General features: G+C 42.8%; 1 protein-coding gene and 1 long non-coding RNA gene across 10 annotated transcripts in view; one reads left to right on the plus strand and one right to left on the minus strand.

Moving 5' to 3' along the window:
- Positions 1 to 10,939, plus strand: part of LOC144241154 (uncharacterized) — a 40,332-nt gene that overhangs the window by 7,235 nt on the left and 22,158 nt on the right. For both annotated transcript variants that reach the window (XR_013337978.1, XR_013337979.1), the window contains exon 2: positions 147 to 284. This is a non-coding gene — a long non-coding RNA (uncharacterized LOC144241154). The remainder of the gene's footprint in view (positions 1 to 146; positions 285 to 10,939) is intronic.
- The window catches only part of PHACTR4 (phosphatase and actin regulator 4), a 114,562-nt gene continuing 103,625 nt past the window's right edge, over positions 3 to 10,939 (minus strand). For all 8 annotated transcript variants that reach the window (XM_077775625.1, XM_077775622.1, XM_077775620.1 and 5 more), the window contains 5 exons: positions 9,064 to 9,119; positions 7,597 to 7,658; positions 5,708 to 5,845; positions 5,015 to 5,091; positions 3 to 1,648 (listed from right to left, as the gene is read on the minus strand). In XM_077775625.1, the coding sequence (XP_077631751.1) occupies positions 1,633 to 1,648; positions 5,015 to 5,091; positions 5,708 to 5,845; positions 7,597 to 7,658; positions 9,064 to 9,119 (349 nt within the window). In that variant the 3' untranslated portion in view covers positions 3 to 1,632. The remainder of the gene's footprint in view (positions 1,649 to 5,014; positions 5,092 to 5,707; positions 5,846 to 7,596; positions 7,659 to 9,063; positions 9,120 to 10,939) is intronic.

The raw sequence follows: 10,939 nt of genomic DNA on the forward strand, positions 1-10,939 counted from the left end.
CCTTTTTTTTTTTTTTTTTTTTTTTAATAGTTTATTGTCAAATTAGTTTCCACATAACACTCAGTGCTCATCCCCAAAGTAAGACACTACCTTTTTAAGGTCACCTCAGCTCTTTTGTTTTGACTTGATGAATTCTGATTTTTCAGCAAATCTTATATGGACGAAGGAGGAGAAAACAAGTAAGAATCTAGTGAATGATTACAACAGAACAGGGACTGCAGAAGAAATCGGTGGAACAGCCACAATTTTCTGAACATTAAGAGGAGAAAGGCCACATTCATCAGGTAAATAGGAACTTTTTTTTCCTTCCACTTAGTATGGATAGGAACTAGAGGGAAAGGGTGAGGCAGTATGGTTTTCAAAATAAAAAAGAAAGCAAATGAGTTTTCTGTTTTAGGAAATCAGGTTAACATATATGACAAATACGAAAAGGGGTGGGAGTCGAGCCGAGGCCCAGGCACCAACGACACTGGCTACTGCTTGGCAGAGGAGTGAGGTGGAAGGTGCCAGAGAGGGTCAGCAGGAGGACGGGCGTCTGGAGGGAAGAGGGAGAGTGAGCAGGAGGGAGGAACAGTGGGTCGTGATTGTGCCCTTCTACTTCTGCCTCCAAAGTCCTCTTCCGCACCCCACTTCCCTGGGAGCTTGAAGTGACTCTGGCTGGAGGTTCGGGGCCCGCAGCAGAGGGCTGGCTCCCACGGAGTTGCCACGTGTCCCGGAGAGCATGTCTATTGGTCAGAGTGATTTAGAATATCATTTGGTGCGACAAAAGTACAACAGCGTATAAAATTTGAGCCATGAGTTAGTTTTGTGCCAAGCTGGCGTTACCATAAAGGCCTTTTTTTGGTTTTGTCTTTGTATACAGAAAATATATATGCTTTCTCATTTTCTTAACTTGGACTCTAATTGCAGCTCAGATTGTTTAATAGGCAGGAAAAACAAAAGTTTCCAGGATTTCTTCAAGATCTTTTTTTTTTAATTAAAAAAATAAAAATCAGGATGACTTGTGCCCGAAAGGAACATGTCAGATCCCGAGCTCCCTGCAGGCCGCACTGCCTGAGGAGGACTTTATTGCTGTGTTACGAGAGGTATAGTGCACCACTTTCAAGTGACGTGCCAGTGTGGTGTGGAGGCGTCCCCGGGAGGTGGGGCCCCCTCTGTCTGAAGGCTGGGGGCCTCCAGAAGGTTTTGCCCACCACCACTTGGATTTGATGGCTGGGGCCACACAAGGGGCGCTCCTGAGCAGGGCAGAGCAGGTAAGGCGAATGGTGTGACCTGTGCCCCAGCACAGGTGCTCGTCTTGGGGCGAGGGTGTGGGTGGCCAGTAACACTTGGAACCGGCGAGTGGCCCAGAGCGTGGGTGGGTGCTGAGGAAGACCCCTCAAGTATGATGTGGTATTAAAAGGTTCAAAAGCATGATGAAGTGTTCAGTTCTGTTCAAAGCAGCACATGGCCACCCATTCCAGTGAAAGCTACATTCATAGAAGTGCTGTTCGCCCCATAACTACATCCCCGAGGACTCAATCCTGGCCGTGCTGGGAAGTGCAGAAGTTCCTTCCATATTGCTCTGGAGACCGAGGCAGCCATGCAGCCCTGTTTTAGGGGGTTGTAGAGCTCTTCTCTCACACTTCAGCATCATGGACGATGGTAGCTAAAACAGATGAGCAAAAAGGGCTGAGTTACCAGATACTGCAGATTTGCTGCGATTATATGAAGTCATGAAATGTTATGCTAATTTTTAAAAACTGCCTCTCTGCTACTCTAATTCTACCTACTTTCCTTCTTCTTCTTCTTGTTTTTTAAAAGTAATCTCCAGACCCAATGTGCAGCTCGGACTCATGACCTTGAGATCAAGAGTCAGATCCCCTACCACCTGGGCCAGCAAGGAGCCCTATTTTCCTTAGAACGCTTTTCTGGCTCATTTTAAGAGCCACTATCTTTTCTCATAATTTCGTATTTTGAGGCTTTGCTTCTCTCCCTGGGCTCTCAACCGACTGTCTTCTAGGCATTTCCACCTCAACGTGTCTCAGGTTTGTCAAGCACAACATAGATGATGTGTTTTCCAGTTTGTTTACTGTCTGCTTTCCTCTTTTATTTATTATTATTATTTTTTTTTTGCTTTCCTCTTTTAGAAGAAAAGCTCCTTGAGGACAGGGACTTTATCTTGTTCTGGGTGATATTCCAAGCACCTAGTACTGTTATCTACCAGGTAGTAGATGTGTAATAAATCCTTGCTGAATAAATGTCCTCAAGTGTTCACCTCAACTCCCCACTGACTTCACAGACACCAAAAATCACAAGTTTGAGATCTAAGAGTCACTTGACTACTCTCTTTAATTCATCCCTGGAATCAGGAGATTGCCCAATCTGGTTCTGTGCTTGAAATGGCATCCAAATCCATCTCTCTTGTATTCTCATAATCACTTCCCTGGTTTGAGCTACCAGTGTACTCACTGTGACTATTTTAGTTACATACATACATACATTTATTTATTCAAAGTTTAAAAATTTTCATTTTTTAGTAATCTCTACACCAGCGTGGCGCTCAAACTCATGACCCCGAAACTAGAGTCACATGCTCTTCTGACTGAGCCAGCCAGGCGCCCCTATTTTAGTTACTTCCTGCCTGGTTTCCTTGGTGCTAGTGCCTTCATCCTATCACATCACTTTCCACCGATCCACCAGAGCCCCACCTGAAACGCTCAGAACTCCAGCGGTTCCGGTGTCCTAGCGGAACAGTCAAAGCTCGTCAGAGTGTGACCATAACCCACTGTGTTGGTCTCCTCTTCACCACACTGCTCCCATGTGTCCCTTGCTCCAGCGACACTTTCTGTCACCGAGAGATAGTGTGCACTTGCTCACCTCCCATCGCCTTGGTAATGCCGGTCCCTCTGCTTAGAATGCTGCTTGGTGATACTGGTTCCTTCCTTCCTTCTTGTTCAAATAAATTCTTCCACATGCTTTAAGATTCAGCCCAAGTGGCACCATCTCTATGACTCTTTTATTGTTGCTCGCTATACTGCTTTATTACTATTATAACAACAATGAGAACGGGTAACACTGACATAGTTAGGAAATGGTAGAGCTGGGATACGAAACCTGGCCGATTCAGGACTTAGACTGACTGGGGCATTCATCATATTGAGTGCACTTAATGGTTAGTAGTGCACAAGTCCTTTTCCAGATTAGAGTACATACAGTCTTCTGGCTGGCAAGTATGGCTTGTTATTTGAGTTCATACTACATTGCCCTGAAGAGTGTTATTGCTGTTCAAAAAACGTGCCTTCTCTTCCACATTAAGCATAGAGCCTGTTTAAGATTCCCTCTCTTTCCCTCTGCCCCCTCCCTCACTCTTTCTCAAACAAAATTTGCCTTCTCTAAAAATTCTGTAATTAAAAGAACCATTTGCCTGTACTGTGATGGAAAAATGTTTAACAATATTTTATTTTCCAACTTTGCTTGTTGGCTTCTTTTATAGCAAATGTATTTGTTATTGTATCTTCCTTAATTTAACCTCTTTAAAAAAAAGTTTATTTATTTAAAGAGGAAGCATGCAAACAGAGGAGGGGCAAATAATGCCAAGCAGGTTCTGTGCTGTCAGTGCGGAGCCCAACATGGGGCTCAAGGTCATGAACCATGAGATCATGACCTGAGTCAAAATCAAGAGTCAGATGCTTAGCCAACTGAGTCACCCAGGCACCCCCACTTTTTTTTTTTAAGTTTATTTTTAGTAATTTCTATTCCCAATGTGGGGCTTGAACTCATGACCCCAAGATCAAGAATCTCATGCTCTTCTGACTAAGCCAGGTGCCCCCAGCCTCTTTTTGTAAGTTCTGAGTTACCAACATACTTTCATTGATTCCATTTGTATGCAGCTGATTCTTTAGGTGGGTCCTTAATCACAACAGTAATTCCACACCAAAATACTTCTTGGCTTGCTTCATGAAGACAGCTAACTAAAATGAAGTTTATACCCTAACGTGGTAAGATCAACAGTACTAGAAATGACTGAAACCAGAGAGGGTGAGATCTTGTCTAACTTAGCAACAATTTCCTCATACAACACGGGGGACACTGAGGCGCAGGAAGAGAGCACCCAGGGGCTTTCTGCCAGTCATTCCTTTCTCCAGTCATGGTTCTGCAATTTACTTAACCTTTTGGGGCCTGTTTCTTTTCTTTAAAAAAAAAATTTTTTTTAATGTTTTATTTATTTTTGAGAGAGAGAGAGAGACAGCACGAACAGGGGAGGGCCAGAGAGAGAGGGAGATAGAATCTGAAGCAGGGTTCAGGCTCTGAGCTAGCTGTCAGCACAGAACCTGATGCGGGGCTTGAGCCCATGAACTGTGAGATCATGACCTGAGCTGAAGTCGGACGCTCAAATGACTGAGCCACCCAGGTGCCCCATCTTTTCTTTTTTTAAGTAAGCTCCACACCCAATGTGGGGCTCAAACTCATGACCATGAGATCAAGAGTCGCACGCTCAACCAATTAAGCCACTTAGATGCTCCTGGGCCTGTTTCTTCATCAACAAAATGGGGATATTAACAAAGCCTGTAGGCTTATCACAAGGATTAAATAATAATATGCATTAAATGTCACACTCAGTATGGGCATTTCCTACTGCCTCTTAGTCATCATTCCTGTCTCTAAAGGTGGTCTCTTGCAGTCAGCATGCTGTGTCCTTTTTTTCTTCTTTTTTTAATGTTTTATTTATTTCTGAGAGACAGACAGAGACAGTGTGAGCAGGGGAGGGTCAGAAAGAGAGGGAGACACAGAATCTGAAGCAGGCTCTAGGCTCTGAGCTGTCAGCACAGAGCCCGACACGGGGCTCAAACCCACAAGCTGTAAGATCATGACTGAGCCGAAGTTGGAAGCCCAACCAACTGAGCCCCCCAGGCACCCCGTGTTCTTTTCTTAATGATGTCATTAGAGTCCTTCCTATCTGAACAACCCTGTTATGTCTGTTTTGTGGTGGAGCTTGACTTAGCTCACAGTATTTGGGTCTTTTGGGTCTTACCGTGTAAAATGCTTGCTCTCTTCATGAACCTCCATCTCTGAGCTTTTAAATTCATTTAATTCTTTTCTTATGGCAGCCTGTGGAGTAGAAACAAACATGTTTTAGCATCTTCTGTCTGCCATAGTATAGCAGTATCATTTGCCATCTATTCTCCCTTGGGCTTATTAACTTCATGAGTCACCGCACCGCATAGCAGGCAACCCAGAGCAAGCAAAAAGGAGCCAGATCCACACTCTGAGCCTGGTACACGTCACCTTCCCTGACACTATTTATCTCATAATAATCCGAATATCTCTACTTACATGAAAACACCTAGAGAGCTTAAAAGAGATATTATAACTTTTATAGTTTCCACAGCATGTAAGAATGCATTTCCTGTTATAAAAGTGAAATATAGGTAATTACTAAAACATACCACCCAAACTCCCTCCAATAGGACATAACCACCATTAAAATGTGTTTTATTTCCTTCCAGATTTATGGACTCTGTGATGGAAAATGAAGGATTTTTTTTTCTTTTGGTCGTGGTGGTGGTGGTGGTGGTGATGGAGTCATTAGTATAGTTTTGGTTCATACATCTTGGCATTTTATATCTTGATTAGAAATTTAACATATCAAAAGTAAAAATATTATGTTTTTCCCTTCTAGTTAGTGTTTTATATTCTTCAGAGAGAGAGAGAGATGAACAGGTACCTTGTCAGCAGGGGTCAGTTTGGTCCAAGGTTTGTCAGCTCGCCGGTCATAATCTTGAGCATCTGTTACTTCCACATATTCGTTAAACCTCAGAATCTTCCTGGCAAGTAGTTCAGCCACAGTCGGCCTTTGACTGAGCTGAAAGAAACGGAGCCTCTTAGTTCACTATGCCGGGGATTAGGCATCAATCATGCATTCAAATCGCCTCTAACCCAGTGCATCAACCTTACTGTTCGCTGGAATTACCTGGGGACCTTTGAACGCTACTGATGTCTGGGTCCATTCCCAAAGATTCTGGGTATTGGGAGGTTTTGTTTTGTTTTGTTTTTTTAAAGCGCCTGAATGCCACAGCTAAGATTGAGAACCACGGCTATAAACCAGTATAACCAGTATGCCCAGTGCTTCTCAAACTTTATTATGCATACAGATCATTTGGGGATCTGGTTACCATGTAGATTTTGATTAAGCAGGTGTGAGGTGGGGCCTGAGATTCTGCATTTCTACAAGCTCCCAGGTGAGGCCGGTGCTGCTGGTCTGTGCACATTTTGGGGAGCAAAAGGATCAGAGCTATAAACTAACTCATATATAATACATTAGGAAGTGAATACCTTAAAAAATTTTTTTTTAAATATTTTATTTATTTCTAGGAGAGAGAGAGACAGCGTGAGCAGGGGAGGGTCAGAGAGAGAGGGAGTCACAGACTGAAACAGGCTCCAGGCTCTGAGCTGGCAGTCAGCACAGAGCCCGACGCGGGGCTCGAACCCACGAACCGCGAGATCATGACCTAAGTGAAAGTCGGACGCTTAACCGACTAAGCCACCCAGGCGCCCCAAGTGAATACCTTTAATATGAAAGCAAGACCTAGTGATTAATATAGAGGGTGAATTTGTTAAGTTTTCAGAAATATCTAGAGAGTTCAGGCCAAATCAGAATCTATAGGAGGCAGCAATTATAGACTATTATTGTGAGAAGGAAAGGAAAAAGGAATTAATCCCAGAGCTTGATTTATTTTGAGAGACAAAGACAGAGAGTGAGTGGGGGAGGGGCAGAGAGAGAGGAAGACACAGAATCTGAAGCAGGCTCCAGGCTCTGAGCTGTCAGCACAGAGCCCGGCGTGGGGCTCGAATCCACAGACTGTGAGATCATGCCTTAAGCTGAAGGCAGACGCTCAACCAACTGAGCCACCTAGGCGCCCCAAATCCCAGAGCTTAAAAGCTAACACAGGTCTGGGACAGAAAAGATTCTACCCCATTTGATCTGGGATCAAGAACTAATCCCACTTGGTATTTTTATACTTTTCAGGTATCACTAAGGGTCAGTTCAGTTCCTTCTGATTAGAAAACATCAGTTTGCCTCGCAAAAGTGACCGCAACACACTCCTTCTGTTACTGTCTCTATTTACTTCAAAAAGTTTTGGAGTCTACATCAAAATCCCAGGTTTACACAAATAAAAGGTCAGAATTTATGCAAACATTAATGGAGCACCTTGTGCCAGGTGTTCTTTAAATAGTAAAATGGGAAAAAGTGCTTTTTTTAAATCTTTATTTTTGAGAGAGAGAAAGAGTGCGTGAGCAGGGCAGGGGCAAGAGAAGATGGCAGAGGATCCTAAGTGGGCTCTGGGCTGAGAGCAGAGAACCCGATGCAGGGCTCAAACTCACCAACTGTGAGATCACAACCTGAGCTGAAGGCAGACACTTAACACGATGAGCCCCCTAGCTCCCCCCCACCCCACCAAATGCTCTTGATAATGCTGTGTTGTTTTCAGTATCTACAACATGTATCATATTTTCATAGCAACCTATAGCAATTCAAGTCTAACCAAATAGGCCATTCGAATATAAGATATGTGGTCAGTAGACAGAGTGAAACCAAACAGCTGGGCTACATACCTTTCTAGTAAGACGACGTTTAATCTCTCGTTTTTCTGCCTGCCGATCAGCTTCATTTTTAGCTATCAACAGTCCAAAACAAAGAATATTACTTCAAAGCGGCAAAGTTTTGAGTAATCACACGGCAGATATTTCTTACAGGCTCCAAGTCAGAATAAAATACTAACTTTGGCAATGGCCAATCAGGATATTTTTCTTGTCAACTGGTATAGTCAAATACTTAGGAGCAAGTGTCGGCAGCACTATGGTACCAAATCCAGCCAGTTGCCTGTGTTTTTACTGCCCATGAGCTAATAATGATCTTTAAATCTTTTAACAATTTATTTATTTTTAAGTTTATTTTGAGAGAGTGCATGCACCCATGCACACGCAGAGGTAGAGAGGGGGAGGGGCAGAGAGAGAGAGAGGGAGAGAGAGAATCCCAGGCAGGCTCCACGATGTCAGCACAGAGCCCGATGGAGGGCTCGATCTCGCAAACCATGGGATCATGACCTGAGCTGAAATCAAGAGTTGGACATTTAACCTCACTGAGCCACCCAGGCGCCCCTGATCTTTACATTTTTAAATGATTATATTTTGAATGGCTTGGTAAGTACCTACACAATAGGGACTTTTGTGTTTGGCCTGCAAAGCTGAATATATTTACGATGTGCCCTTTAGAAAAACTGCAGATTCTTGCTCAAGAGCAACCACCAAGAATGAAGAATGGAAACCACACTAAGTCTCATGTGATATGTCTATAAAGGTTCCCAAGTTTAAAATTCACTTAGTTACTAAGCTGTATATATCCACGTAGTAATGAGAGAACAGGGGTGGACTGGGCAGACTGAGCATGCCCACAAGTAACTCTATGAAGCCTAGTCCTCTCAGTGTGGTGGCTTTTAAGGGAAAAATTCACCCCACAATCTGGAAAACGAAATCAAATGTATATTAGATTGCATGTTATTTTAGGAAGTTAATTATGTACACAGAAAGTCAATGAAACCCATGGTCCTATTTTGTGACTTTAGGTGTCCCAAAGTCTTAAGAAATGAAAAAGGTGGGACACTCCTACATCTGGGCCTCGCTTTGGGCCCCGGCCCTCAAAGTCCACTAGAACAGGAAGGTCCCCTCCGAATGCAGAGCCATGACCTTGCTTCCCTGAAGACAGAGAGAAGTTGGGCAGTGTCTACCACAAGCTGTCATACCCTCCCACATGGCCACGGTGGTCTGAGCATGCTGTGAGAACACTGGACCAGAATTTTCTGGAGGTTCCCAGTACACTAAGCAATACTATAATGATATCTTGTAAAGGAAGCTTGGGGGAGTTCTGTTCCTTCCTGGGAAAAGATATGACTAGTCCTTCCTGGGCGGAACACCCTCTCCTTGGCCCTTGTAGGAAATGCTTCTCTTCTCCACTCTGGTATGTGTGTTAAAGTCAGAAATATACAAAGAAAAGTACAACTTTATACCCATAGCTGGACTCACGTTGTAGTATATTCCGCTGTTCTAGTTCTTCTGGTGTTGGTCTTTGACTCAGTCGTCTAAAGAGGAAATAAATAAGGGGATTGTCCACGTTAAACCTCCCAATCCCGCGTATTCAGATTTGTTTTGCTCTCAGTTTGTGTTAGCCCCTACATTAGCACGAAAGCAATACATTTTCAAACTGTTTTGGTATTTTGTCTGTTTATCTGATTGTTTATGAAACAATTTTCACGTTGAAAGTGTTAATAGAGATATCACATGCAAACAGGAGGCCAAGAGTCCAGTTCTGGCTCTGATGTTACCGGGCCCAGGCAGATCCTGGGTGTGCTCATCTGTAAGTGAAGCCCCCACAAAGACGTGTGGAAGGGGCAGAGGCCCTCAATACATGTAACAGAAATTCTGACTCCGACAACTAGAATGAGGACTGAGATTTTAATATATCTATTTTTACAGTCGTTCTCACAACTCCGATGTCTTTCTTTTGATTTTTAAACCAGTGATTTAGCAACCACTGGAATTTAAGGTTGTCTCTCTCTTTTTTTCTTAACGTTTATTCATTTTTGAGAGAGATAGAGAGAGACAGAGTGTGAGCGGGGAAGGGGCAGAGAGATGGAGACACAGAATCGGAAGCAGGCTCCAGGGTCTGAGCTGTCAGCACAGAGCCCGATGTGGGGCTTGAACTCACAAACCATGAGATTATGACCTGAGCTGAAATCAAGAGTGGGATACTGAACCAACAGAGCCACCCAGGGGCCCCTCATTTCCTTTTATTAATTTCAATCTCCCTGCCCCTAGCAAACAATCACCTGCTTTATGTACCTATAGCTTTTATTTTCTAAAATTTTACATAAAATATAGTATGTGCTTTTTTTTTTTTTTTTTGGTCAATTCTCTTTCAGAATAATTACTGAGCTCTACTCAAGTTGTAACATTATAAAGAGTTTGTTGCTTTTTATTTCTGTGCAGTATCCCACTGAATGAGGACACCGCGATTTGTTCCTCTATTTGCCCTTTGGTGGATATTTATGTTGTTTCTAATTTTCCTGGGTGGCTATTACAAATAATAGCTAATGGAATGGCTGGATCATATGTTTGAGTTTTAAAAAAGAATTTATAAATGTTTCCTAAAATAGTTCTACTATTTTACATTCCTACCACCAGTGTATGAGAATCCAGCTGCTCCTTATCCTTAGCAACTCTTGGTATTATTAGTCTTGTAAATTGTACAATTTTAGCCAGCCTAGTGGGCTTGTAGTGGTTTCTCACTGTGGTTTTGGTTTGCATTTCCCTAATGACTAATGATGTCGAGCATCTTTCAATATGCTTATTTGCCATCTATATTTTCTTCTTTGAAATCTTCTCCACACCTTTTCCTTTATCAGATACATGATTCACAAATATTTTCTCCCAGTTTGTGGCTTGTTTTTTTCTTTTCTTCAGTGCCTTTTTTTTTTTTTTTTAAATGTTTATTTATTCTTGAGAGAGAGGAATGGGAGACAGCGTGAGCACGGGAGGGGCAGAGAGAAAGAGGGAGACACAGAATCTGAAGCAGGGTCCAAGCTCCAAGCTGTCAGGACAGAGCCCGACATGGGGCTCAAACTCACGAACTGCGAGACCATGACCTGAGCCTGAGTTGGAGGCTTAACCGACTGACTCATCCAGGCACACCTCGTGTCTTTCAAAGAAGAAAAATGTTTAATTTAGATGAAGTGCAATTTATCAATGTTTTTCTCTTAAGAATCATGCCTTTGAAATCATAGCTGAGAAATCTTTGTCTAACTCTGCTAGAAGTTTTGTAGTTTTAGCCCTCATACTTAAACCTAGGATTCATTTTGCGTTAATTTTTTTAATTTTTTTTTTTTTTTTTTTTTTTTTTTTT

Source organism: Crocuta crocuta, unplaced genomic scaffold (assembly GCF_008692635.1).
Source record: "Crocuta crocuta isolate KB4526 unplaced genomic scaffold, BGI_CrCroc_1.0 scaffold127, whole genome shotgun sequence".
Classification (NCBI taxonomy): domain Eukaryota; kingdom Metazoa; phylum Chordata; class Mammalia; order Carnivora; family Hyaenidae; genus Crocuta; species Crocuta crocuta.